The 27,996-nt window shown below is 53.5% G+C and overlaps 8 protein-coding genes across 8 annotated transcripts; 2 read left to right on the plus strand and 6 right to left on the minus strand.

The window, feature by feature from the left end:
- Window positions 1-161: 161 nt before the first annotated feature.
- Window positions 162-1,118, minus strand: J4E87_004991 (uncharacterized protein; the record flags this gene model as incomplete). The annotated part of the gene is made up of 1 exon (XM_049376608.1): window positions 162-1,118. One exon carries the CDS (start codon window positions 1,116-1,118, stop codon window positions 162-164), a length of 957 nt encoding a protein of 318 aa, XP_049233464.1.
- Window positions 1,119-1,941: 823 nt separating this feature from the next.
- On the plus strand, window positions 1,942-2,766 carry XYN30A (GH30 xylanase; the record flags this gene model as incomplete). The annotated part of the gene is made up of 1 exon (XM_049376609.1): window positions 1,942-2,766. The coding sequence occupies one exon, from the start codon at window positions 1,942-1,944 to the stop codon at window positions 2,764-2,766; it is 825 nt and encodes a 274-aa protein (XP_049233465.1).
- Window positions 2,767-3,643: 877 nt separating this feature from the next.
- Window positions 3,644-7,492, minus strand: J4E87_004993 (putative NRPS-like protein biosynthetic cluster; the record flags this gene model as incomplete). Its single annotated transcript, XM_049376610.1, has 1 exon — window positions 3,644-7,492. One exon carries the CDS (start codon window positions 7,490-7,492, stop codon window positions 3,644-3,646), a length of 3,849 nt encoding a protein of 1,282 aa, XP_049233466.1.
- A 1,188-nt stretch (window positions 7,493-8,680) lies between these two features.
- J4E87_004994 (uncharacterized protein) lies at window positions 8,681-11,858 on the minus strand (the record flags this gene model as incomplete). The annotated part of the gene is made up of 5 exons (XM_049376611.1): window positions 8,681-9,451; window positions 9,507-9,728; window positions 9,782-10,778; window positions 10,836-11,013; window positions 11,063-11,858. 5 exons carry the CDS (start codon window positions 11,856-11,858, stop codon window positions 8,681-8,683), a joined length of 2,964 nt encoding a protein of 987 aa, XP_049233467.1.
- Window positions 11,859-12,413: 555 nt separating this feature from the next.
- Window positions 12,414-13,708, minus strand: J4E87_004995 (uncharacterized protein; the record flags this gene model as incomplete). The annotated part of the gene is made up of 3 exons (XM_049376612.1): window positions 12,414-13,251; window positions 13,294-13,573; window positions 13,624-13,708. 3 exons carry the CDS (start codon window positions 13,706-13,708, stop codon window positions 12,414-12,416), a joined length of 1,203 nt encoding a protein of 400 aa, XP_049233468.1.
- Window positions 13,709-14,972: 1,264 nt separating this feature from the next.
- On the minus strand, window positions 14,973-16,247 carry J4E87_004996 (uncharacterized protein; the record flags this gene model as incomplete). The annotated part of the gene is made up of 5 exons (XM_049376613.1): window positions 14,973-15,319; window positions 15,376-15,443; window positions 15,495-15,883; window positions 15,937-16,041; window positions 16,098-16,247. The coding sequence occupies 5 exons, from the start codon at window positions 16,245-16,247 to the stop codon at window positions 14,973-14,975; spliced, it is 1,059 nt and encodes a 352-aa protein (XP_049233469.1).
- A 5,102-nt stretch (window positions 16,248-21,349) lies between these two features.
- Window positions 21,350-25,162, plus strand: PKC1 (Serine/threonine kinase; the record flags this gene model as incomplete). The annotated part of the gene is made up of 7 exons (XM_049376614.1): window positions 21,350-21,782; window positions 21,834-22,100; window positions 22,148-23,122; window positions 23,173-24,343; window positions 24,393-24,594; window positions 24,645-25,050; window positions 25,101-25,162. The coding sequence occupies 7 exons, from the start codon at window positions 21,350-21,352 to the stop codon at window positions 25,160-25,162; spliced, it is 3,516 nt and encodes a 1,171-aa protein (XP_049233470.1).
- Window positions 25,163-25,599: 437 nt separating this feature from the next.
- Window positions 25,600-27,747, minus strand: J4E87_004998 (uncharacterized protein; the record flags this gene model as incomplete). Its single annotated transcript, XM_049376615.1, has 1 exon — window positions 25,600-27,747. The coding sequence occupies one exon, from the start codon at window positions 27,745-27,747 to the stop codon at window positions 25,600-25,602; it is 2,148 nt and encodes a 715-aa protein (XP_049233471.1).
- Window positions 27,748-27,996: the final 249 nt, after the last annotated feature.

Raw genomic sequence — 27,996 nt, forward strand, 5'->3', positions numbered from 1 at the left:
TCAGACTTGAACCAAAGGCCTCAGCCGTATCTATGCTGCGAGTGTATGCCGTAACGTAATAGTAATAACGCCAAATTCCTAATGCCTTTTCGCATCAAATAACGCCGGCCCTTGGGAGCACAATGCCAGGGTATAAGTACAGTATCGTTTTTTCGCCCCGTTTATATCGCCGTTCCTCGCTCGAAGCTGTCCCGTATCTCGCTCGTGTATTTGTTGTAGAAGCGCGAGAGCTTGTCGTTGAACTGCTTGTTCTTCTGGTTGATGTACGTGACATCGCCCATATCCTCTGAGTCGCGTATGCCCCTCGCAGCCCTGGCCTTCAACCTGGCGCGCTCGCCCTTCTCCAAGTCTTCTACTAGCCTATCCACGGCTTCCTTCGATGGCTTGTGGTCGTGGCTGTACGCTTCGTCGACTGGTGTGTTTATGCGCCCTTGGTTGTCGACGGTGTAGATTTCCCCGGCATCCGTTTCGACGAGTTGCAGAAGTCCGGAGGATACCTGCGACTGCAGTTTCCTTGCCTTCTCCTCGGCATACGCCTCCAGATCGACCTTGCTCATCTGACCAATCTGCCTCTTGTACACCTTGTTCGCCTCATTCCTGTAGTCTGCGAACGCGACTCCCTCCCTGTTCTTTGACTTCTTCTTCAGCCGCTTGTCCCAGCTCTCGCTCTCTTCAACTGTGTAGTCCCAATTCCTCTTGCGCTCGAAATCAGGGTCTTCGGATTTGAGGAGTTTGTACGAGGCTTTCTCGTTGAGGGCGCCAAGTTTGGAGATCTGCGCAAGGCGAGAACTGCGGTCTTCGGCATCGCGAACCTCGCGCTCTGTCTCTTTACGCCCGTTTACTTTGGCTGCTTGGAGCGCTTTGAAGCGGGCCATTCGCGCAGCGAGCGCAGCTTTCGGATCGGGGTTCGTAGTCGCACTAACAGAGCTATCTTCCGTCGAAGCGGCTTCGTGGACTGTGATCGCATCTTGCGCTGGCGCTCCATTCGCGCTCATGGTGTCTGCTGCTTCGGCCTTTTCGATTTTGGGCGGCACGGATACGGTAGTGACCTCCTCTTCGACATTTTGAGGGGCTTCGGGCGCGGGCGCCGCTTCGTCTACTTTTGCTAGGTCGGCCATGGTGGGTTGTTGTTGCTGTGAGGACAGTCGCTCCTCCGCGAAATGTTGGATTGACGACTGCCAAGCCACTAGCGTGGCTTGCATGCGACAGCCTCGACCCTGGATGAGGCCTCATCACTCCTCGATATCACCAAGGCTAAGCACCAGTTCTGCAAGGTCGGCAACACACCAGTTGTATCAATACACAGCTATGGACGTTCTCGATGGCCTATCTGTCGTCTCCCGGCGCGATCGAACATGCATTCCCGCGTTCCGCCTAGATTCCCAGTCACATGGAGGATCGATGAGACACCGACGAGCAACGACATGTCGATCTCGTATCGAGTAGGAAGATCTTGATCATTAACCGCAGCAAATTCCAGATGCCGCGACGCAACTGATTCTGGAGCCATGCCCTGTGTAATGTTCAGAAAGAGATGCTTCCAAAGAAAATCGGATATGGGTTCCTGCATGGAGTAGACATTACCTAGGTATGGGGGTTATACCACCCAAAATCTGGCTCAATTTATTGTGGTTGCTTCTCGGAGATTTAGATATGATACTTATAGTACTTTACGGAGGTAAGCACCGGATGATTCCACCACTCACAGCGACATTGCTGCTCGATCTTATCCTAATCCCGGGCAGCAGCTCACAGATGATCTTCGTATACTGGATGAACAGGAAGCTTGATCTTGGACCCATTGTGGGGCTGCTAACTAATAAGGCTAAATGGAGATGATGCTTATACAAAAGCTTCGCCTACCGCGAATCATGGCATATCAGTCGCTTGCGAAGCTCCCTGGGTGTATCTCAAGGCACTAAGTTACCTCAAACTCCAGTCATGGCGCTCTCCAGCTACCTCGTCCTGGCGCTGACGACCTTCGCGAGTACACACGCATCCCTACAACCCCGACAATCCTCCACTGTCACCGTCGACTTGACCAAAACCTACCAGACCATAGATGGCTTCGGCATATCGGAAACCTTCCAACGCGCGAACCAAATGCATGCTCTCTCGCCTACACTCCAACGCTACGCCCTTGACCTACTCTTCAACCGCACGTCCGGCGCCGGCTTCTCTATCTTGAGAAATGGGATCGGTTCGTCTCCAGACTCCAGCAGCGACCACATGGTTTCCATTCAACCCACGAATCCCGGGGGTCCGAATGCGACGCCGAAATATGTGTTTGACGGCAATGACAACAGCCAAGTCTGGGTTAGCACCGAAGCAGTGAAAACATATGGGTTGCGCACCGTGTACGCAAATGCATGGTCGGCACCAGGATACATGAAAACAAACAACAACGATGCGAATGGAGGGTCTCTATGCGGGGTGTCCGGCGCCAGTTGTTCAAGCGGTGATTGGAAACAGGCGTATGCGAACTATCTGGTTCAGTACATCACTTACTATAAGAACATCGGGGTGGAGATCACGCACTTGGGTTTCCTGAACGAACCAGATCTTACGACAAGCTATGCCAGCATGAGGAGCAACGGGCAGCAAGCCGCGGATTTCATCAAAGTCTTACGACCAACACTCGACAAAGCGAACTTTACAAGCGTAAAGGTTACATGTTGTGACGCCGAGGGATGGAGTAGTCAGCAGAGTATGATGAGTGCACTGAGTAGCGTGAGTAGCCTGTTGGGTACGATCACCGCACAGTAAGTCCTCTACCCAAACGCCAAAACCGCACACTCACCATCATCTAGTTCCTACACATCCCAACCCAACAGCCCGATAAACACCCCCCACCACGTCTGGCAAACCGAAAACGCCGACCTCCAAGGCGCATGGACAACAACCTTCTACAGCAACAACGGCGCAGGCGAAGGCCTAAATTGGGCAAACAAAATACACACTGCACTTACAACCGCCAATTCCTCCGCATATCTATACTGGATCGGCGTCCAAGGCGGCGCAACAAACAGCAAGCTAATCCGTATCTCGGATGATAAAACATCCGTCCTGCCGAGTAAACGTCTCTGGGCATTCGCGAATTGGAGTAGACATGTAAGACCCGGTGCTGTGAGGGTAGGTGCGAGCGGTGGGCCGAGTGGGAGTCGGATTAGTGCGTTTAGGAATGTGGATGGGAGTTTGGCGGTGCAGGTTATACAGGGGGGGACGGTGACGGGTGCGGTTACGGTTCAGGTGAGCGGTTTTGTTGCTACGGCGGCGAAGGCGTGGATCACGGATAATGGACATGATTGCGATGAGATTGTGGCGACGTTGACGGCGGATGGGGGTAGTGTTAGTGCGCAGGTGCCGGGAAGGAGCATGGTGACTTTTGTGTTGAGTCCAGCGACTTAGTTGAGGGGTTATGCGATAGTACGGAGATGGCTGTGATAGTGCGTCTCAAGAATGAATCTGACAACAAGATAATGAGGTTCATCGTACTTTCGTACATGGTTAATCTCACGTTCCTTTAAACCAAAGGAGCGGGTACAAATAATTCGCTACAAGTCGATCACAGTTTCATTACTGTACGGCTCATTCATGATTCATGTCGGCGTTGTATCGAGCCGCTCTCTACACACAGTTCCGTCTAGATAGGCTCGTCTCTGGGCTCAATAAGTACCTCGTTGACAGAGACGTGGTCCGGCTGCTTGAGCGCATACACAATACACTCAGCAACGTTCTCTGGATCCAGAACCTTCGCGCCAGTTGGCTCTCCAAACTTCTTCAAAGCCTCCTGATCTGTGCTCATACCCAGCAGGTCCGTCGCCACATTTCCTGGCTGTACAGCAGTAACTCTCAACCCAGTCCCAGCAGTCTCGAGCCTCAAGGTTTGCAATGTAGCTTCGACGAAGAACTTTGATGCCGAGTAGACGCCGAGACCAGGGAAGACCTTCCGTCCAGCATCCGAGGAAATGGCGAGAAGGTGGCCCTTTCCGCGCTTGAGCATCGAAGGTATGATGGACGAGATGACGTTGAGAAGACCTTTGCAGTTGACGTCGACGGTTTGATTCCATTGGTCGGTGTATGTGTTAGCCATCATGGTGAAGTACATGACTCCCGAGACGTTCACGAAGATATCGACGGGTCCAAGCTGGCTCTCCGCTGCGGCAACGAGGGCCTCAACCTGAGCCTTGTCGGTGACATCCGTCTTTTGCGTAATGACCTTGCCTTCGCGGATCACGAGGCGTTTTTTGAGGTCTTCAAGGGCATCGATTCGGCGTGCTGCGAGGGCGACGTGGCAACCCTCTCTGGCGAGAGCAGTGGCGGTGGCAGCGCCGATACCGGATGATGCGCCCATGACTACGGCAACCTTACCGAAAAGAGGACCTCTTCGTGGAAGCCTAGCAGAGCCACCAGCAGCATCCTGGTGTGCGGGCGGCTTTGGAAGCCAGCCACGTGCATACCAGTGTCGTGTGTACGTCTCAAGTAGTGTCTGGTCCACCTTTGGGCGCTCCACTGCGAGGCGCAGCGGCCTGGTCTTTGCGTTATCGAGCACCACAACATCCCTCAGGAACTCGACGCTTGGCATACCGCTTCGTAGGATATCAACGGTGAAAGCACCGTCACCACCCTTGGCAGAACCTCGCTTGTCATCCCAGAGGCTAGTCCACTTCTCGAATTCCATCGGCTGGGTTGGGTATCCTAGGGCACTAAGATCTTCGAAGACCTTACTGATGTCGACTGGGTCAGGGTCTCCAATGTGGAACATCGTCTGATCGGTCTCGGTTTGGTTGCTAAGGTGCATTATGGCCTTGCTGACGAAGTCGACAGGAGTCATCTCCGCGCGCCAGCCCTGGACATCAGGGTAGTAGCCGATTCTGATCGACTCGACAATCATGGCTGTCAACAGATCCCATGCGTTGGCAGCACCTGTCTCACTATGACCGCTGATGGTTCCTAGACGGTGGATCTTGATGGGAAGGCCTCTACGGCCAGCCTCTAGAGCGAGCTGCTCAGCAACCCACTTAGTCTGGCCGTAACCATCAGCAAGTTTGGTAACATCATCGACCTCCAGCATAGCGTCTTCAGACCATCCTTCGCGACCCTTGGCAGGCAGAAGTACTCCGTTGGTGGAGATGTATTGCACGGTAGCACCGCCTTGAGCAGCGAGACGAAGAACCTCTCTTGTACCACCAACGTTGGGCTTCTGCAGCGCAGCATAGGGGTAGACCAAGTTGACAGTGGCAGCTGCGTGGACTATCACGTCCAGACGGTCGGCCAAGGCCTTGAATGTATCCGGAGCGAGACCGAAACGTTTACGCGACAAGTTTCCTGGAAGAATCTCGACACGCTCCATAATGTTGTCGCTCCACAGACCAAAGTCCAGCAGATTCCTACGTATCCTAGCAATACCAGCGGGTATGTCGTCTTGCGAGGAATCAGCGAATCGGACCATGCACACGATCTGGGCAGATGTGGTTTCGAGAAGATCTCGGAGCAGGAACGCGCCCAGGAATCCAGTGACACCAGTGAGTAATACAGTCTTCGCATCCTTGAGCGCACACATCTTGGCGTCTTTCGGCTGGATCTCCTTGTCCAGAACGGAATCTGCTCGCAGAACGGCAGGCAGATTCTCCTGGACTTCGGCGGTGTGACCATCCCGGATAGCTCGAACGGTATCGAGATGGCCATTGAGAGTTGCTGGAGTGGCGAGGCGTGCGACCGGCACCCTAAATCCGAAAGTGTTCGACAGGCGCGCGGCGAGATCGGCAAGTAGCAGTGAGTGACCACCGAGATCGAAGAAATTGTATTCTGGAGTGATGGAGCTTGGGCTGATGCTCAATATAGACGCCCAGATCTGGGTGATCTGTTCGATGGAGATAGGACTCTGCTCGAATTTGCGTGCGCTTCCTGTGGGGGATGCAGGCCTAGGAGGAGGAAGTGCCTTGAGGTCGACCTTTCCAGACACATCGCTCCTGGGAAGACTGTCCATCTCAACCCAAAGTGCGGGTATCATGTAATGGGCAAGGTATGCCATTAGCATGCGCCTGGCGGTCGAGCTGCGGCCTGTTCGGTCAATCTCAACCTCTGGACGTTCCGCAGACGCGTCTTTGTCTCGCACAATGTACGCAACTAATTGTCGATCGATGCCTTCTCCGAAGGGTACAACAGCACAGTGGCTGACAGCCAAGTGGTTGAGAATCGCGCTCTCAACTTTTCCTGGTACAACAGAGTATCCGCGGATCTTGATCATTGCGCCGACACGTCCAGTGATCTCAAGCAAGCCATTCGATAGAAGACGTGCCTTATCGCCAGTCCTGTACATACGAGCACCGGTCTTCGAGCTGTAAGGATTCCGGATGAAAGCTTTAGCGGTGGTCTCGGGGCGGTTAAGATATCCTCGAGCAAGCAAGTGTCCACCTACGCAGAGCTCGCCATTTTCTCCTTCGTCCACTTTCTGGCCACTCTCGTCCACGATGTAGATGTATTTCCTGTCAATGAGCGGCGGTCCTACAGGGCAGTAGGCAGCATCCTTGTCCAGCTTCTCGAGCATATCCTTGATGTCTCCACAGGCTATCTCGTGAGTTTCGCATGCGCTGTACACATTGAGTAGGCGGGTATTAGGTAGAGCTTTGATACCACGACGTGCAAGGTCGGTGGTCACAACTTCGCCGTTAAGCCAAACAGTCTTCAGGTTTGGCAGGCGCGTCTCCAGCGCTTGGTGACGTGCAAGAACGGCAGAGAAGAGTGTTGGTGTGAAAAGAGTCTCTGTGATCTTTTTCGAGGCGAGTAGGTCGACAAGCATGCGCGGGTCATAGCTGGCCTCGTCCGGTACAGCAACGACAGTCGCACCTCGCAACAGCGGGCGAAGAATTTCCCAAACAAAGAACACATTGCATGCCACACGGTCGCCTGGCTGTATGTCTGAGAGTCCAAATCGAAGGTTATATGAGAGAACCGCCGCTCGGTGTGGGTTGGCGATGCCTTTCGGCTTGCCAGTTGTTCCACTGGAGTACGCAACAAAGGCCAAGCGGTCCAAATCGGTCTCTTCGGGCAGTGGCTTCAACTCTGACTCGCTCAAATGGCCGTTGGTAGCTGAACTGGTTTCATCCAGAACAACAAGCGGAGTGCTTCCCTTGATCTTGCCGACTTCGGCGCTGATAGTAACCACGACGGTAGGTTGAGCATCCTCTAAAACATCCGCAAGGAGGTCGGGAGGGTAGGCCAATTCCAGGACCAAGAATGCACCGCCGGCCCGTAGGGCTGCTAGACAGGCGATCACATAGTCGGCGGATCGCGGCAACAGGACACCTACCAAGCTGTCACGGCCGACGCCATGACCCCGCAGCCGGTCGGCGAGGGCAGCGACTTTGTCGTGGAGCTCCTGATAAGTGTATGTATGCTTGTCGTCTTCCAAAGCAATCAGATCCGGGGTAGCTTGGACCTGTTTCGTGAAAAGTGCCGAAAGGTCCTTGGTAGTGTCGATGACAGACATGGTCTGTAATTTTCCAAAGGAGGGGCAAATGAAAAGTCAAAGTTTGCGAGTAAAGGGTACCCAACGTCTTATTTATTGAGTTGTACACCCCATAAGTCGGATCGATAGCCCTCGTTGAGTGATGCAAAGCGTGGGGAATTTGGCTCGTTGAGGATGAGGTGGTTCGCTAATTCCTTCGCGCATCATGGCACTTTCCTTGTCTTGAGGTGGTGCCGAGAGGCCTGCCGATAACGTCATTTGCTAGCGTTAACTAACAATCCAACAACCCCATATCATTGCTCAGTGATGCGCATCGTTGGGGCCGTCGGAAAGTCGCCTTTGGCTGGTTGGTTCCTTGTTGACAGCTTGCATGAACACCACCCGGGTTACTGCCGACACAGTGTGGCCGCCTGTCGGGTAGTCGCTCCATAGCGTCAGTCTAGAGAACTCGTAGTGCCTTCCCACTGGAGAAGGAAAGGTCGCGCAGTTTCTGCTGAGACTTTCGGGGGCATCAATGGAGACGTGTGGATGCGGGAGGCGTTGTGGGGGTGTTCAATTCCACCGGACAAGAGCCGTGGCACGTCTCTATACTGTACACGGTCAGCTTTACTAGACGATCGGGAGCGCATTTCTTGTGTTTCATGTCCATTTGATTCGCGCATCGCCCTCTTGAGCTATTGTGCGTTGTAGAAGGCTTCGGTGCTCATGCTTATCGCTGAGTGAGACATAATAAAAACACCAGGGGGTCTCAATCGTTCGAATAAGCATCGCAATGCGTAGTCATGTACCGATAGTTTGGTAAAAACTGGACTGAGGATATGCAACTTACTGTTAGTCGATCTTAGGACGTTGAGGTTGTCCAGTTGAGGTTTTGGCGGCGTACAACATGTTCGCGGGTACGAGGCGCATGAAGAGGCTATGCCATGTAGAAGTACGTTGCGCGGGTAATGCGTCTCAGTATATACAAAGCTACAATTGCAGTAGCGCTGCCCTGGTTATATAAGAAGGAAGACCAGTGTCGAGATCATCTCCGAGGTGCGGGTGCGGGGAAAGACGCTAGGGCACGGTACCAGACGCACCCGTGGACGTCAGCCTTGCACAAGATTGACGAGTCGGTGTGGTTCGTCGCCTGACTGACGTGTTTACCAAATGATTTCATTGCGCTACATACGTAAGGAGTCCTGAACAGCTCCAGTGCTTCATCTGCGCTCAACCCTGCCACTTGGTACGCCTCTGCCGAAACATGGATACCATACCGATCGGCAGCAGTCCGAAGTCAACGACATTCAGGCCACCGAACTTACCAATCATGTCCGGGCCGTACATTTGTGCGATCCACTTCCAGTAGGCATCCATAGTATACCAGTGTGCGGTGATGCCACGTAAATTGTCAGAACGGTCCTCGAGCTGCTCCAGCGCTTGCAGGACCTGTTCACTTTCGTCGATGGGCTTTTCTTTTGGGCGCTCAAGCAGCGTCTTGTAGACCTCCGTCAAGTTCGCCTTACCCATGGGAGCGAACGTCTCGGGATACTTAGTGAACTCCTCGAAGGATAAGAATGTGTTGGGGTCGTCAGGCTTCCAGTTCGCGTCTTGGAAACTGCGGCGCACACTATGCCGGATACCCTTGTCAAACGCGCGCTTTATAGTGATGTAATCATCGTGCAAGTTCTCTTCGTACTCATCCAACAAATCATACGGGTTCTCTTTGACTGAGTCTCGGATCTGCAAGAGTCCAACGAATGGAGACTTCAGATCAAGACCTCCAAGCTCGACCGGGAAGAAGAGGAATCCGTCTGGCACATCTCCAACAGAGAAACGCTCTTTTATCATCGTCTTGAGATGCTGTACGATACTCCCATCGGGGAAAATGCTATCTTGGATATGGCGATGGGTGGCGAGCATCATATCGACATGTTCGCGACCGAAGCAGTTGGAGGATGTCCCGAAGTTAGAGCTGAAGAAGGTAGCCGCATACGAGTTCTGTTCTCAGTGGTTAGCTATGCTGATATGGCATTGAGAGAGTTAAATTACTTACCCAGACCTGAATATAGTCGATGACGCTTTTCATCTTGCCTTGCAGTTGCGTACGCAACTCTTCCACATGACCATCAACCATCTTTTGATCGATCTTGAACTGTCCACTCTTTGGATCGAGCTGCAAGAATCCCCATCGAATCTCACCTTCCGGAAGTCGATCGTCAATCTCAGCATCGGAGTCGCGTGAGATGCGAACACTGCCTGTCTTCTTGTGGTCAAGCTAGAATTATCGTCAGTCGAATCAACGTGGGCAGAGTTCATTAGGAGACTGACCTTGGTTCCCGTAACTTCTGCAAATTTGACGATACTTGCCCAGGCTTTGGCACACGTGTTGTAGTCCCTGTGCCAGAACCAGACGTTATCACCAAGACGGTATAGATCTGGCCCGCCGGCGGCTTGGTTCGCCGCGTAATCCAAGCAGAATAACACTGCCTCCCCCAAAGTATCGCTCAGAGCGTGTGAGCCTGGCATGCCTCGACAGCGTAAACGCGGCTCAGCGGATGGGTCATCATTGAACTTCAGAGGTGCCTGAAGGTATCGCTCGAAGAACTTCTTCCACCTATCCGAGACGCCAAGGAAGTCTAGGACCGTATAAATGGTCTGATGTGGCAGTAGTGGATTCCACGAGTCAAAAGTCGTAGAGAAGCAAGTCAGTTCCCCGTGCAGTCTTGTGTTCAGAACAATCTCGGTGGACAAAAGATGAAGTAGGCCTTGCTTTGCTTCCATGGGTTTCTTGGATCGGCGTCGGTAGTCTTCATCGTCGCGGTCGTACGAGTCCCTGTCGTCCTCTATTCCCTCGTCGACCTCGGCGCTCGCGTAACCCCCGCCAGCACGTTGGTTGGGTGCAGCAGCCCCGAACAAGCCGGCACCTTGAGAAGCTATTCTTGCTGTCTGCTTCGTACGTCCCCCACTTGGTTGCTGTACCGATTGCTGCCGAGCTGGTAACGACATAGACTGAACTCGCATTCGAGCCCCATCCGGCTGTCCGTTATTCCGGCGCTTCTTGGCTACGTAGTCTCCATACTCTGCCTCCTCTTCGCCATCTACGGCCTCGAGTCGCTGCGTGGGGTAGTCCAGCAATTGGTGGGCGAGATACCGATTGTGGTGCATACTCATCCGCTTCTTCTCAACACTGGACTGGGTACTCGCACCCTTATCACCCAGGAAGTACGATCGGCGCAAACGGGCATCTTTCGGAACCTCTGTGTAGTTTCTCGGCCAAGCTTGATGCTTGTGCATATCCAAGAATGCGGACTTGAAGAAGACGGACCTAGAAGTTCTGCAGTCAGAACTTGCGGGTTCATGTCTTGCGATGAAATCAACTTACCATTTCACACCGACGTAATGGAGGAAGATTGCCTGAAGAAGGTCCGGATCGAAATGGATAGAGAAGTCGCCATTGATCTTCCTTCGCTGCTCTAGTAGAACATACGGTCCCCAAGACCAGCGATCGAGAGATGCCATGCGCACGTTGAGAATGTCGCACAGTTCCGCGAGTATCACATCTACGGTACTGTTAGCTACTGGCTACTTTCACACAATACGGGTACTTACCATTATCGAGAAAGTCTCTGAGCGCTTCTCGCTTCTCGTTCGAAAGCAGATCAGAATTCAGAAGACCTTCAATGGTCGAGCGAAGGCTGTGGGGGTCGAACGGTGTCGAATAGTTCAGATTAGCCTCGAAGTTCTCCACTGTCTTGCGAAGCTCGCGAATGGCAGCGGAGCTGTCTTTCTTGTTCGCCTGGAACAACTCATCAAGATACGACCTCAGTGCTTGCTCGTCTACTTCGGCCGCTTGGAAGACGTCTTTCTCCCAAGCGGCGCGGGACGCCAGCTTTTTGGCACCAGGCACTTCTTCGAAGCTCTCACCCATTTCGACATCGCCATCGTCTGTTGCAGACTTTTCAGAAGAAAGCCATTCAGTGACGAGCTTGCCGTAGAGGTCGGCGTACTGGTACTTGGTCGACTGAACGGAAAGATACCGCAACAGTGTCTTTTCCCAGTCTGAGAGGACTTTGTTCGAAACAGAAGGATCAAAGCGGGCCTGTTCAACGAAGCGATCGAGATTCTTGAGATCAGTCTCGAGACGAAGGTTCCTGGATGTTCCGCTGATAACTCGACCGACTCGCCCATCTTTGGTTTTCTTCTCCGTCTGGAAGCCCAAACAAGTTTTCGAGCCATCGAGAAGAAGACATACGCGCTTCAGTGGGTCTGCTTCGGCTTTCGCGGCTGTGGTCAGTACAGCATACTCTTCTTCAAATACTGCGCGCTGCTTCGCAAGCTCTTCGAGCTTGGTGGTCGTGATGGTCTTGAGCGTCGCCCCGAACACACTACCGGACGATGTCGCCATGGCTGAGTCTCAGAAGACTATGTCAGATGGATAAGCTGGATGAGTGGTAGTACGTTCGAGGATTGATGAGGAAAGGGCGTGTGACGATAGGCTTTGGTGGTGGACGCTAAGATTGGTAAAAGAAAACCACTGAGAACGTGATTCTGCTCACTCGATAAGAGGGGGACTTGTGCGAATATATAGTGATGTAATTGCACTGCCGCATACTGAGTGCAATTCTAGCCAGTGGTAGGCAGTAAGGCAGGCAACAGGCAGCAAGCGCTTGGCAGGACCGTGCCCCAACTGAGTCCGTAATGCGGGGAACGCCTCGAACTATGCATCCTGCCAAGCTTTGGAGTGACACTGATGTCACTGTACACTGAAAGCTCAATGTTGGATCTGCTGAAGGGGATTTCGTAGAAAGAGAAGATGGATGGAGTCCTTGGGATAGCTAGGAAGGGACAACCATGTTTACCTGCCTATCGATAAGCGCACAGACCATCCATTGCCTCCATCGCATCCTCGACAGTCCACCGTGCCACTCAACCCCTCATCCAACATACTTACCCCAACTCATCAGGCGGCCATCTTCTCATAAATTGCTCTTTGAAACAATTCATGCAGCTTCAATATGCGCGGGCTCATCGGCGGAATGACCTGGCAGAACGCCACACCGCACACCCCAGCTTCGAAGTCGAGATACCAGGTCAAACTAGGAACGCCGCCCCAGAAGACCGTCCCAGCATTCATGCGTCCTTCCTGGCCTTGCTCGGCTATCATTCCAGCGAACGACCATTGCTTCTCGATTTCCGCAGGCAGACCCATACCCAGAAGCTGCGTGTGAAGAGGTGAAGACTTGAGGTAGTCGCTCAGCTCCTTCTTGCATCTCTCATCGAGCTGCGGTTTGAAAAGCTCGTCCCAAGAGTTCTCGCTCAAAAGCCTCGAGTCGCGTTTCAAGACGGATTGAAGGAAGGTGAAGTAGGCATCTGCGCTCGCGAAAGCACCCACACCTCCCAGGCAGTCTGTGGCATCGACGAAGACGTCGAATCCGCCAGCATCTACCGCCGGTCCTTCACCCTGCTCATTCAGCGTGCTGATGCTCGCCATGCGATCTTTCATATCGGATCCCTCCTTTGGGAAAAAGCTGATGTCGTCTATGCCGAGAGGATCCCAGATCTTCTCCTTCATGACGGCATCGAGTCTCTTCCCCGACACTTTCTCGATGACCTTGCCTGCCCAGTCCGATCCCGGGCCGTATCTGAAGCTGGTGCCTGGTTCGTAGAGAAGTGGCAGGGTATGTTTCTCCTCAACAGTCGGTCCACAAGATGGGGTCTCTCCGCGGCTTGCACGCCACTTCGTCAAATCAGGGTTGAGCCAATCGTACTCGTGGCCATTCGTGTGACTCAGAAGCATCCTGTTCCGGTCAGTTTCTCAGCAGCTAGTGCATTAGTATAACGCTTGCCTCAGGGTGATCGGCGTGGTGTTGGGCACAGTGACCGCCTCATTCATCTTTTCGTCGAAGCTCGTCATAATGCCGTACTTCCCAATGCTAGGCAAGTACTTGGCCACGTCTTCATCGAGAGTAACTAGCCCTTCTTCGACGCCCTTCAACGCTGCGACTGCAGTCATGAGCTTCGTCATTGATGCGATCCCGCATATTGTATCGAGGTGGAAAGGACGTGTCGAGCCTTCCGCAAGTGACTGAACACCTTTTGCTCCAGAGTACACGATGTTGCCTACTCTATCGTTAGATGGTTGTTGCCTTGTGCCAAGCATGAGTGCGGACCGTTCTTGTCGCCTGCGAGAAGAGCGTATCCGGGAAGAATCCTGTCTTCGATAGCTTTTTCGTACGCCTTTTCGAAGTCTGTCATGATGGTAATGCTTTCACTTTCGATAATCGAGGTTCAATGAGCGCTTACTCTGAAGTTACTCTTATACCTACGACATGTGTTGCGGATATTCAAGGCGTTGGCAAGGCGTATTGCAAATCGTAGGATTGCTGACTGCATGGTCAAAACCATCGCTACTCAGCCAATCATTGACGTGTTGGTCTAGAAAAAGACAACTATACTTCCATCTCTGTTAGGAGTTCGTTGCGAACCAAGAATCAAACCAGTACAGCGCATATACAGTACTTCCACGTGAAGTACATGCACCGACGCTGACACGCGACACAGTGGGGCTGCTTCGCGGGTACAGTACACCACCTGCACCCTCCTCAGACATCTCTACTTCGGCTTGAGCGATGCACCACGCAGCCTCTACGAATCGCTCGATGCATTGTCGCAGCGCCCCTATGTCCGAACAACTATTCCCAGAATACGCAAAATAGGCGATTGCTACGACAATTGCCGATCACATTGGCGCGAGCACAACGGGGCATCGCGGCTGTCGGGAGAAAAAGGGATTGAAGAGGTGCCCTGCAGTTTACATTAGTATCGAAAACGAGTGCTTGCAAAATCTGAGTGTAATGAAGAGTTCTACTTTGTTACTTCTACATCGTCAGTGGGTGTTAAATCCCTCTCCTGATCGAGATAAGTCGTAAGCTCATTGCGCACGCTCGCGAAAAGGTGACCCCCATGACCCCCAGTGCCGCTCTTCCGTAACACCCGTGGCCCAAGCCCGTTCCAAGTCCCACGGGCGCCCGCTCCCCAATTTCCCCGAAAGTCAACCGAGTCATCCTTCGTCTAGGCGCTGAGCGTTGAAGCCACGCGACAAACGCGTTCGGCATTGCCGTAGTGCGCGACGGCACATGGCAACGCTTGCTTTTTTGGCGTCTGGAGTTGTGTTTGGATGGGGAGAGTTGATCGGCTGGCCTGCCGAGTCAGGACTGAGGAGGATCGCCTCATTCGTGTGGACCCGGTTTTTCGCTTTTGCGATTCCGCGATGCTCCGCGGTACGATCATGCGGCTCCATAGGCCCCAGTCTGGGCATGCTGCTTGTGTGGTCTTGGACGCGCGTGTGCAGGCGTCGCCGTACATTGGAGGGTAGGCACGAAGACCTGCTTGACTCTTCATCTGATGAAGTGTTTTGTTGCATTTGTCTATTGGTTCTGAATGTATTATTTCGTAGTTCTCTAATGTGATGTGGCTTTCGTGACTGTGTTCAGTTTGCGCTTTTGCGGGTGGTTTACCCCTAGTCTTTCAAGGCGCTTGATCTTTGCTCGACGCTTCTGGTAACCTGTATGCCTCCACCTTTCACAGGCAGGATGTATTCCTCACTGCCGGTACTCCCTTGCCCATGGACCATATTGACCATCTGGCCATCTTCCAAGGCAACCCACTCTTCGTCTCTTCCACTCAGACGACTCTTTATGACTGGTCGTTTCGCATAGCCTGCTGCAGGCGTGTGGGGATGTGAGCTACCGCTGCTTCCGAGTTTGAGTACGCGCTGGAGGAGGGGACGAAGTGTGGCGACGCATCCTACGATCATGCCGACGCCATTCTCGGCGTAACCCCAGAGGATCACCTTAGATACACCATCTGCAGGAATGATCAGTACGTTTGTCCGGTGGGAGCAGAAGGGTCTGGGAACTTACGAAGGTAGTCGGTCGCATTGGTCAGATTAACAGTGTAGACAAGACGGATGCATGCTGAAAGACTTGCTCTGTGGGCCATTAGATGGTGATCTGGTTCCCAAGAGATAAGCGAAACTTACAATGCACCGAGACCGAGAATCACGCCGACCGAAAGCTTAGCATTACGGTTCAACTGTACGTTCCAGAGCAGCGGTATGGGTAGGAGTGCGCAAAACCAATCCGTCGCAATGTTGACTGCAGTCGTCGCGTAGTATATGTCGGCCAGTGTTTGCGCTGGGTTGCACTTTCCACCAGGAGTCGAGGTATCCCAAGCGTACGACACCGGCGCGCACTGGAAGATGATGTACAGCATCGCAATCAAGTTCATGACGATGAACATGGCTGAAACAGTGTACAAGCTGTAGATGTAGGCCTTTCTCCGGGATGCGATGCGGATGAGCATGAACGAGATGCTCATCTTGATCGGGATGATCGCTGCACAGTAGAAGACCTCGAAGAAGAAGAAGAACTACATGTTTTAGCTTGGAGGAATTACAGAGTTAGAGATAGATGTAAACGTACCTCCATCCCTTTAACTTTCTCTTCTGCGTTGAGGTTGTCGTCGTGGACCCCGACTCCGCTGAAGGCGCCCCCAATACATGCTATCGTCAAGCCAGTAAAGGGGACCTGTATCATCCTCGTCAGTTGAGTTATCTTAAACGAAGTTCCTAAGGTCGGCTCACAGTTGCAGCTGTCATGCTCCAGTCATCCAAGCCCCAAGCATTGTTGTGTAGTCTCGTATAGACTCGCAATCCGAAAAGAATGTAGGCAATAACTGCCAGTGCGATGACTGAAGCAGCAAGCTCAGGAGCGTTGTCGCCGTAGTAAGTCATGTTGATGCCCTTACGCTGATAGCCACGGCTTCCCAGAGCGCGAAGTGGGGAGCGAAGGGATGAAGTATGCAAAAAAGATGCAAAAGAAGGACTAAGGAGGGAACATGTGGAAACACATCAGGATGCGATGCAAAGATGCATATGGTTCAGGACATTGCGAATAGTTGTGAAGCAGACCCAAGCGGAGGCAACAAGCCGACCTGGTTTCAAGAAGGGAAAGAATTGGACGCATATCAACCTGTTATCGTTGATCTTCCGGGTTTCTCGAGTATCCACATCAGTCCAACAAATAATCTGACAGCTGTGTCGAGCACAAGCCGCCAGAAAGACCCGCACGAGACAGATTTTTGTCGCATTCTGGCATAGCTTCTGGGGCGTAATCTAGGATGCTGCTAGGAAAGTACGGCGACCCTCACCCGACGTTCGTTCCCGTGTCGAGGTTAGATATGGCGTGGGTCGCCTGACGATGTGGAACCGGTGAATGTGGCACGGCTGGACCATATTGCTGGGTGCTGTTACGTGCCTGGCTCCTGAACGGCTCCTATAGATGGACCCTGAAGGATCCGAAATCTTCGCGACTGACACTCGCGTACTCGCCGTCCATGGAATGGCCCTGTTGAGCTGTAGGGGTATTGACATTCTGATACATCGCGCAGTGCAGGATAGATCCATTGGTGATCGTGCGATGTTTCTTGTCATGATACTGGGAGGTACCGCGATGTCGGGAGTGCATCATCTGGAAAGATCGGCTCTCTCTTCTTCTTAGCTTCTGCACAGTTCTCCGTGCCCGGGCAGGGTGCCGTGAGGCTGCTAGCCGCGACGGCTGATGGACTCGTTGTCGGTAGGGGGTACGGGTAGCGCGTCGCTGGCGAACCTGCGTTAGTCGCGCCTCGCTTGCGAAATGCTCCGCAAAAGGCCCGACTCGCAGACCTTGTACCTTGAATTATCAACTCTCAACCGCTGCACGAATCCTTCGAGACGGCTGGTGATGAAGATGGGCGGATGGAAGGAGCTCATAAGGATAGGAGAGAGCATGGGGAAGAGACGCGCATGGAACCATCACTTCAATCCCCGTGGACGGCTCGGCGCACTCATGCCTATCTGAGGCGAGGCGCGTGACCCCAGTTACTCAACGAACGCGTTGGCGTGCGAGGAATGCACGAGAGCAGGAGTGCCAACCTCGTACTAATAACGGCGTCTGTTTGTTATGGCATTGGCCATAGTGCTTGAGTGGAGTGTGAAAAGTCGGTGTTTCGACGTGCGACTTCTCCTTACGTACCCAATTGACGCGACTTGCCATGACGTAGATGGGTGGCGCTAGCTGGATGCAGACTTGCCCTGATCCCAGATCCTGCAAGGCCGCTGCCGAGTCGTTCGCTCAGACCTATGGATCTGTCTCTACACACGACTGGCCCTAATGTTGGGTTCGCATACGCGCTGATGTTTAGTGAAAATGGGGGCTAGAAACGCCAAAGCAACTCATGGTGAGTACATCCCGGCGGTGGATGAATATCAGGAACAAATATACAAGGAGTCCCCAGAACCATCGCGGATTAGAGTAAAGAAGCACGAAGTAGTCCTTTATACCGACATTTCACGGACTTGCAAGCAATGAGATTCCCAAGGACTAGGAAGACTACGCCTTCAGTTTCACGGTTTACGTGACTCTTCAATTCTAACATTACATCTTCTGAAACATCGATCACGTTCGCATACCATTGCTAGTCAATCATGCACCTCGTCGACGCCGTACACGTTGTCGTGAAAACGGAAATTCGGCGATGCTATTGCAGATCTCAGCGGATGTACAGGCATCTTCTTTCGTACAAAGACGCTCACACTCTCGTGCAGCGAAAAGTCCTTAGGAGTCTTGGTCTTTCTGTATCGTCGTAAAAACCCCTGTTCCATTGCGAGCGGAACGACATTGCTGTGGTGGGTTTTTGTCCTCCCGGTAACAATAATACCAACGAGTTTTAGCTGACGCTGATCTAAACTGTCCTGTCAGATCTCCGAGCGCTATCGACTGCTGAGCGTACGACAAGAGGAAAGCCATAGGAATACGCAGCGTACAAACATCTCTCTCGTTCGCGTCTACGGTTTGCAAATCTGCGCGGAACCAGTTCGAGAACATCTTCGGCGGACTCGACTGGAAGGCCCAGCATAAACTTGCTTGGCTCCTGACTCCGATATGCGGCCCCCAACTCCTACTGTCATAATGATAGTGCATACGTCTTGACCAGGGCTCACTCGATCGCTGCCCCCGTTGAAGGCTTTGTTGATGGATGTCACGATGCAACGGCCAATCCATCTTCTCCCCATGTGGCCAGATTGAGATTGTGGAAAACAGCCGAGCAAAACGGCAGATTTGCTGTCTGTGCCCATCCTCTACAAAGTCTAGTACCTCAAGCATGAAATCCCTTGGTTGACTGCGACAGATGTTATGCATCTCGAAGAAAAGCACGTTATCTCGTCGATTTAACTGCGGGCAGTCGTTCTGACTGCCATGGTCCCAGCGTTTGTCCTTGTGCGGAATGGTGAACTTCGAGACTAATGGCAGTGTGAACCTGACAAAGTGTGTCTCGATCGATGCTTGTGCGGCCATCTCTTCTAAGTTGCCTAGTATACCAGAAAGCCGTATGGTACCACATAGACAAGCTAGTTCGGTGCATGCTTTGAACAACGTCAAAGCAAAACTTAGGTTCGAGCTGCCGTAGTCAACGCAAATTGCTGCTCCCTCCGCAGCAAGCCCCAGAAGAGCGTAAACTTGGTCACGAGGGTTCTGACATTCTTGGTGCGGCAATCTTTCGAGCAAAGAGGAGAGAGTTTTCCCGAGAATAGTATGATGGTGTCGCGCAATATTAATTTGAACGGGGAATCTCTCGTCGAATGTTGCAGCTCCAGCCCATGGTATCCGGGAAATGTACCGGAAGTCGTAGATTTCCACCCCATCAGCCAGCATACTGAGTGCTCTGCTATGCGCGATTTCTTGTGTGATCCAGGCCCGAGACCAATATGCATGATTTGCAAGTTCGACCCAGCCGGCCTCGACTCCCTTCAAGTGATCCCTAGCGCTCATGTACCAGGATATCCTACTCTCATGTTGCGAGTGTTCGTTCCAGGCGCGGAAGAAGCCAGAAATTTTGGCGTTGTTGCCCAGCCAAATCATGACGTGCACTGCTGCTGCGTATATGACCCCCATTTGGGCGACCTGGTGGTTCCTCTCGGCGATGCTACCTTGATCGATACAGACAGCATCTATCCAGAATGGCCTCAGAGGATACATCTCTCGGACGACGTGTAGAAAGCTGTGTAGATTCTTTCGGACGAAGAATGCCTGGGCGTCGACCAGAATCGGATATGACGCGCTTTCGTTCCCCCAGGTGTAGGACAGGCATGTGTAATCGTCCGCGGTACTCCCGTGCGCAAGGGTGCACTGTACGAAGCCTTCTGGAGACAGACTTGGCAGCACCTTGATAATTCGGATGGACGGCTGTGTGTGATCGAGAGCGGCGTGTTTGAACGGCGGGATGGGATCGAAAGTTGCCGGGATTACCAGAGACATGATAGACAGCAATTTCACAGCTCCTGAGGGGGTTGTTGTTGCAATGAACACTGTGGTCGAGCCTCGCCGTTGAGGAGTGTGAGCATACTATGTGTGCGTCGAAGCGGCCGCTTTCATAGTTTCAGGACGGTCAGATATAACAGATGTAGCCCATGTCGTAGGTTTGTTGTTTGAAACAATACCAGAGCGTGCGTCGTTTATCAGAAGTAATGTGGAGGCAGGCAGCAGCGACTGCGAGGTAAGAAAGCGTTGGCACAAGGCTGTGCCGGTAACCGTTCTCATTCGTTCTTGGGTAGGTGGCGTACACGAAGTCGTTAGATGTATGCAGCTCATCAACATCAACAGGCTCGAAGCTTAACTTACTCGTGCAGACCTTTCTTAAAGATAACAAAACGACGAGATGAGGTCGCTGAGGAGACACTGGGCCTCGATAGTTTCCCGTCTGCCATTTTCAGATACATTGGAGTATGATTACCAGCTTGCTTCGCAGATCTCATACATTGCATGTTGTCACTACAAGATACATTGGCTCCACCGGCTGGTAACGGGACCGTTCAATAGTAGTCGTAGATGAACGCGATTATGCACAGATATTGAGTGCGGGAAAAGCAATGTGTCGAAGATTTCGCCCACATATCAAGCTAGGATTCGCATAAGGAAGTACGACGCGTACTTGGCGTGAGCGAACTGATGGGGTAGCAGTCGATGGAGCGCGTGTTCATGCGATACAACGGGAACATGCCTACCGACATCAGCGCTCTCAATTCTTGACGCGCAAGACGTGCTGGACGGTGTGATGAAGGTTTCAGAGAGTTGTGCAAGGAGTGATGGAGGAAGTTTGGGTGAAAACAAGCCTCGCACAGTCAGATCAGGTCGCACATGTCAAGGCGTCGGTGCCCAATCGGGCGGGCGTCATGCGCACCTGCCTTCAACAAAGATAAGAATTCGGGATGTGGTCGAGAGGATGCGAGAAGTCAAAGTGGTATGACTGAAGCAGGGCAATAAGCCTGATTCCATGGAACCCTTGTGAGACGGTGTTGAGAGTTCACCCCGCCATGCTGCCTGCCTGTTAGTCTTTTCCCCACCAACAGCCACGGCCGCCCAGACAGTCGCCGTCATCACCTCTGCTGTCTCGTACTCGCGCCCGACGACGCCAAACAGCACCCGCGGCTTTTGATAGACAGCGGCACTTAACCCTTTCCCGACGCCACTCGACGAAGAGGGGGAAAGTGGGGCTCCGCTAAGCCACCCTATGCGTGAGCTAAATCGCTGTTCGCCCAACGACATCACCACAGCACGACGACTCCGCCATTGTCGCCCGCCAACTTCACCTACGCGACCTCCCTGCCGCCGCCGCCGACGACGCGTTGGACTGGCTGTTGCTTGCGCGCAGAAGCTGCTTACATCACGGCTGCCTGCCCGAGCGCCGACGCATCCCTCGCAGCCCACCACCGCTGGGCACCTGGTCACGCCGTCGCCTCTGTCGGTGAAGAAATCTCCTGACGCCCTCCGCGCCCACCTGCCGTAGACGACCGCCGCCATGGCGAACGTCGACGAGACCGTTGCCAATGTGCAACGCAAAATCGACCGTGAAAGGGCCCTCATCAATGCCGCCAATGCCATGCGCCAGTCGACCAACAACCCGGCCGTGCTTTCCCGCCTCGATGGACAGATCAAGGACGGCCGCCGGAACATTGACTACTTCGAGTCGAAGCTGCGGGATCTGGACGTCCAGAGAACCTCTACAGGCATGGAGAACATGAGTTTGCAACCAGGCCGCGGCCCCAACAACCCTTTGACTCCTCCCCCGAAAGACGGCTGGAACGGGTATGTGCAAGAACAGGGAGCCTACGGCGGCCCTGAAAGCCAGTACAGCCAGCTTAGCGGAGGGCAAGCTCTGCAGCCTCCTCGCGCGCCATATGCCCCGCCAGCTCCCGGCGCGCCCAACAAGCGACCGAACTTCAGCAAACTGGGTATATACATCTGTTGCATACATCAGTGATCTACTCAGCTAACACGCGCAGATCTCATCAAATATGATACCCCGCATCTCGGTCCCCGCATCCAGCTCATGCTATCCCAGCTCGAATTCAAGCTCAGTGTCGAAAAGCAGTACAAGGATGGAATCGAGAAGATGGTGCGGTTATACCAAATGGAAGGCGACCGCAAGAGCAAGGCAGACGCAGAAGCCAAGCGCATCGAGAGTAACCAGAAGATCCAGCTGTTGAAGCACTCGTTGAAGCGTTATGAGGATCTCCACGTTGACATCGAGGGCGACGCCGATGGCGACGGTAAGTCCCAACGATACCGTCTGCTGCTACATGCTGATTATGCCCAGATGACAGTTTGAACATTCCGAGTCAAAGAAAACCTTTGAGCGGCCACCTCTCCCTCCGCGTACATGCCGTCGCCGATGTCGATCACGCAGCTACTGGGCGCTTTAGTCGAGGCCCGGAAACATTCGTCAACATCAAAGTCGAAGACTCAATCAAGGGTCGCACAAAGCCCACCCGAAACGACCGTTGGGTCGACGAAGTCCACGACTTTGCCATCGACAAGGCGAACGAGATCGAGATTACCGTATACGACAAGACGGGCGACCATCTTCTGCCCATCGGCATGTTATGGGTCCGCATATCAGACATTGCCGAAGAGATGCGAAGGAAGAAGATTGAGACGGAGCTCGCGAACTCAGGCTGGGTGGCTGCTGACAAGATGGGAGGAGCTGCAGCCGGCATCCAGCCCGACATGCAGTTCCAGCCTCCGCCAGGGCAGAACTTTGCAGGCGCCGGTGCTGGAGGTCCTGGCCCTGCTGGCGCGAGACCGGGTGGTCCTCAACCCCAAACAGGACCCGTTATGATTGATGACTGGTTCTCACTGGAGCCGGTAGGTCGCATCCACCTCACTATGTCCTTCGCCAAAAACACCGGCAACAAGCAACCCTTTGATCTTGGTCTTGGTCGTAAAGGTGCCGTTCGTCAGCGTAAAGAAGACGTCGTCGAGCAATACGGACACAAGTTCGTTCAGCAGCAGTTCTACAACGTTATGCGTTGTGCGCTCTGTGGTGAGTTCCTTAAGTATGCCGCCGGTATGCAATGCTCGGACTGCAACTACACGTGTCACAAGAAGTGCTACCCCAAGGTTGTTACCAAGTGCATCACACAGTCCAACGCCGAAACCGACCCAGACGAGGCCAAGCTCAACCACCGCATTCCTCATCGGTTCGAAAACTTTTCCAACATGGGTGCCAATTGGTGCTGTCACTGCGGTTACGTCCTACCACTTGGTCGGAAACAAACCAAAAAGTGCAATGGTGAGTGGACCTACTATTCCGATTTGCAAACCCCACTAACGGTGATTCAGAATGTGGTCTCACCTGTCACGCTCACTGCGTTCACTTCGTACCTGACTTCTGCGGTATGTCCATGGAAGTGGCTAATCAGATTTTGATGGAAATCAAGAGGACGAGAAGAGGACAGTCATCGTCGGGCCCAGGCATGAGCGGACGGACCCTGCGACCGGATAAGCCAGCAAAACCTCTGCCACCAGCGCAACCTCAATCTCCAGGTCAACCCGGTCAAGACCAAGCCCAATCCGACAGGTACTCTTACGGAAAAGAGCAGATGAGTCCTCCGCCTGGCCCACCACGACAACAATCCTATGCCACATCGGCGGCGTCAATCGATGCGGCAAGAGCCTCCTTCTCTGGATCCAGCTCTGGCGCGGCTCCCACATCGCCTACTGCAGGCTCAAGACCTTCGTCGGGCCCACGCACTCAATCCTCGGTCGCTGCGGCTGCAGCTGCGATGAACAAAACCGCAGCTCAACCTGCCTATGGCCGCAGTAACACGGACTATGCGCCACCGGGCGGAAGGACTTCAGGTAGTGGATACCCAGCAGATCAACGCATACCACAACAGCAAGCTCCTCAATCGGCCACCTACGACCCATCGGCATATGCCAACATCCCGAGCTATCCACCGAGCCATCAACAACCCGCAGCGATGCCCAACTACCCACAAAAGTCTTCATACGCTCTACCGCAGCCATCGCCACAAGCGCAACCCCCGCACCAGCAGCAAGCGCCTCCTTCGCAACCGAAGATGCAAGAACCCTCCGCGCCCGCGAAACAACCCCCGTCGGCGGTAATAGAAGCACCAGGCAAGAAGGTCACACCGGCAGCGAACACACAAGGAACTGGAAAGAGGATAGGTCTGGACCACTTCAACTTCCTTGCAGTCCTGGGTAAGGGTAACTTCGGAAAGGTCATGTTGGCAGAGACGAAGAGCACCAAGCAGCTCTACGCTATCAAGGTCCTGAAGAAAGAGTTTATCATCGAAAACGACGAAGTGGAAAGCACACGCTCAGAGAAGAGAGTATTCTTGATCGCGAACAAGGAGAGGCATCCGTTCCTCTTGAGTTTGCACGCTTGTTTCCAGACCGAGACCCGTGTGTACTTCGTCATGGAGTACATCAGTGGTGGTGACTTGATGTTGCATATCCAGAGAGGCCAGTTCGGCACGAAGCGCGCTCAGTACGTTACCAGATCATTGTCAACACGACAACCGCTAACAAAATTATAGGTTCTATGCTGCCGAGGTCTGCCTTGCACTGAAGTACTTCCACGAGAACGGCGTCATCTACCGTGATCTGAAATTGGATAACATTCTGCTCACGCTGGATGGACACATCAAGATTGGTGATTACGGATTGTGCAAGGAGGAGATGTGGTATGGATCAACTACCAGCACCTTCTGCGGTACCCCCGAATTCATGGCACCAGAGGTAAGTCTCGTCCATCGTCACAAAGTCAAGTCACTAACACAAGTCTGTAGATTCTTCTTGACAAGAAGTACGGTCGCGCCGTTGACTGGTGGGCCTTTGGTGTGCTCATTTACCAGATGCTTCTCCAGCAGTCACCCTTCCGTGGTGAAGACGAAGACGAAATCTACGACGCCATTCTTGCCGACGAACCCCTCTACCCTATTCACATGCCGCGCGACTCGGTATCTATCCTCCAGAAATTGCTCACTCGTGAGCCTGAGATGCGTCTTGGATCCGGGCCGACCGACGCCCAAGAAATTATGTCACATGCTTTCTTCAGGAACATCAACTGGGACGACATCTACCACAAGCGTGTACAGCCGCCATTTACGCCACAGATTACGAGCCCAACGGATACTAGCAACTTCGACACCGAGTTTACAAGTGTCACGCCTGTGCTTACGCCTGTGCAGTCTGGTACGTTCTTCAGCCATGTACACATGTGCTTTTGCTAACAACACATCCAGTGCTTTCACAAGCCATGCAGGAAGAATTCCGTGGCTTCTCGTACTCGGCCGATTTCGCCTAAAGCTTGCCTTGCCTTACACTTCTGATACCCTAGGCTTTCGTTTGGGAAAATGGGTTGTTCCTTTTGCTTTTGTGTGGTTAGCGTGCTCAACAACCTGCCTTGGCGACGAAGGGGCGGTGGAGGGGGAGGGGCAGTGATGCACCCGTACGTATGTTATTAGCATGAAAAGCGCAGCGTGCTAAGCGTAATAATCTCTGGAGTGAATGGACGGGTGGAAGGGTATAATCACGCATGGATACGTTCGGCTCGAGGGGGTTGGATCGTTGTGGTGTAGTGTAGTAGTGTGTGATGGGGAGATGTTTGTGGAGCGAGCAAGCGATAATGATTTTGCATGGGCAATCGACATTACAGGATAGACGAAACAAATGCCTTCGATTTGAGAACACATTCCATCTCTATCATATCCAAACCACAGGTAGACAGACAACCAAGTCCACCTACTGACCCTCAGTAAGCACCCTCGTCCAATCAAACTTCCTCCACCCCTTCCTCCATCCCTCCACCCTCCGATCCCCCTTGACCCATCTCCCCTGCCTCTTCACAACCTCAACACCCACATCCAACATCCCGCCCAACACCTCCCTCGCAAACAAATCGCCCCTCGGCCACGCCCTCTCATCCTCAACAATATGCCCCAACCCGCCATCCAACTCAAACCAAACATGAAAATACGGCATCTCCTTCGCCAGACTCCTCCGGAAAGCCTGCTTCCCAAGCCCATTCCGACTCGCCTTCTGCGTATCAATAAGCGGTTTATGCTGCGTCCAATCGCTCGCAGACTCGAGGATCGCTTCTTTGAAAAACGCAGGCGCGGTATCACCTAGTTCATACGGAATAGGCACGGCGTTGAGCGCCGCGTGTCCTTTCCGACCGGGGAAGGCGGCGTTTTCGTAGAAGACGACGTCGCGGCCTTGGTCGTGGTACATGCGTGTGAGGCACTTCATGAAATTGCGTATTTCGTCCCATTCGTCGTCGTCGCATTCGAGCAGGTTGGTGCGGTGCTGGATGGGGACTATGACGGCGCCGCCTGTGCTGATTTCAGGCTCGGTGGGGAGGGTTAAGAAAACGCGTGTTGCGAGGCTGATGATGGGGGCGATGGGGGGTTGGGGCGGGGATTTGTCTTCGTGGTGGCAGAGGGGGCAGGCGTCGAGGATGCGGTTCATTTTCGTGTAGTCTTGGATGGCGGCGTTGCGCAGGTTGATGGAGGATTTGGGGGCGCGCGCGGCGAGTTTGGTTGCGTTGTCGTCGATGTAGTCGAGGTCGTTGTCGAATTTGCTGTCTTTGGCTATCTTTTCGGCGAGCAGGGCGCCTTCGCCGCCGGCTTGGTTTTTGGTGCGTCGTTCTTGTCGGACCATGTCGTCGATGGTCATTTCTTCGTTTTCTTTGACGAGGCCGCGCTCCGTGCCGCGTTTGTTGGTTAGGGCTATGACTTCGCCTTGTCGGCCGCCGGCGAGCATGCGGTTGTCCATTGCGTTTAGGACGACGACGTCGCGGTTTTGGGAGGTGGAGTTGCCGGCTAGGGCGGCGTTGTATTCGGCTTCCAGTTGGGCTGCTTCGGGCGCCTTCTTCATTTTTGCCTTCATCATCTGGGCTTTCAGCCTGTTCAGCTCGGTCTGGCTGAGCATGACAGTGTTCGTTGCAGGTTGGGGGTCCTGCACTGTTTCGCCTTGGGGTAGCTCTGAGGGTTCGTGCGACTCGCGCGACGGCCTGTGGATGCCTGCGTTAAGTCTGCGTTCTTCAAAGAGCTCCCCAGATGGCTTCTCTTTTCCGACATAGTCTTGCCCATACATCTTTCTGCGGTCCAGCTCAATCTCTTCTTCGCGCGCCTCATCAAAGTCCCGTAGATCGCCATACTTCTCCATGGCTATTTCTTCCACACTTCGTCCTGACTCTTCCGCGTTTCGGTAGATGCCCTTCAGTTTCGTCATGCGCCATTGCGCACCTGAGTCACCGAATGTGTAGCTGACTTCTCTCTGCGCGGGCTCTTCAGCGACGGCTTCCTGGTCTTTGGAGTCCCCTATGTGACGGTTCAGCTCCGCGTGATGCATCTTAAGCGCGGGTTGACCCTCATCCGACGCCTTGACATAGGTAGCTTTCTCTTCCTTATTCTTGCGCTGCACGTATTCGACGTCCATGGAAGAAGGCGCCTTCATCCAGTCGTCGCGTTGCAGGTCTGCGTTCGCTGCGTCTTCGAGCTGCTGGTCGAGGATGTCGTCGTCTGGTGGCGCGTAGTCCTTCTCCTGGGGCACATCATCTCCCGACGATTCATCTTCCTCATAGTGTCGCGACTTGCGCTTTCGCGTCAACCGGTCTTCGTCGTCGCTCGATGCGGGTTCCTTCTGTTTCCGTCGCGACCGATCATCTTTGTCGTCTCTTTTGCGCCTTTTCCTTCGCGCGCGCTCTTCCGAGGTTTCGCGATGGTGTCGCGATCGCTTGTGACGGTGGCGCTCGTCTTGGTCGTCGTCGTGATGGCGCGATGAGCGGTGCTTGTGGTGTCTGTCGCGACTTCTGCTTCGATCGCGTCTTTTCTTGTCGTCCTTCTTCTTGCCCTGCGCGAGTTCCTTCTCAAAATCCTCCAAGCCCATATTGGCGGTGATACCAAGTCGATTGGTGTCGATAGACTTGTCGCGAGAGGAAAGTTTGGAGACAGATTCGAAAGCTCGGGCCTGACATCACCGCGGCGGATTCCCTAGCGCGCGTCCGCCCCGCCTAAGAATTTCTAGAACAACTCCTACATCCCGCTGTCAACAACGCTGCTTGACCTGACTCTCCTTACAAAGCATCACGCGTTGGGGGGGGGGGGGGGGGGGGGGGGGGGCGGGGGGGGGGCGGGG

This window comes from Alternaria ethzedia, assembly GCF_023757985.1.
Source record: "Alternaria ethzedia strain BMP 0044 chromosome Unknown scaffold_10, whole genome shotgun sequence".
In the NCBI taxonomy this organism is placed as follows: Eukaryota; Fungi; Ascomycota; class Dothideomycetes; order Pleosporales; family Pleosporaceae; genus Alternaria; species Alternaria ethzedia.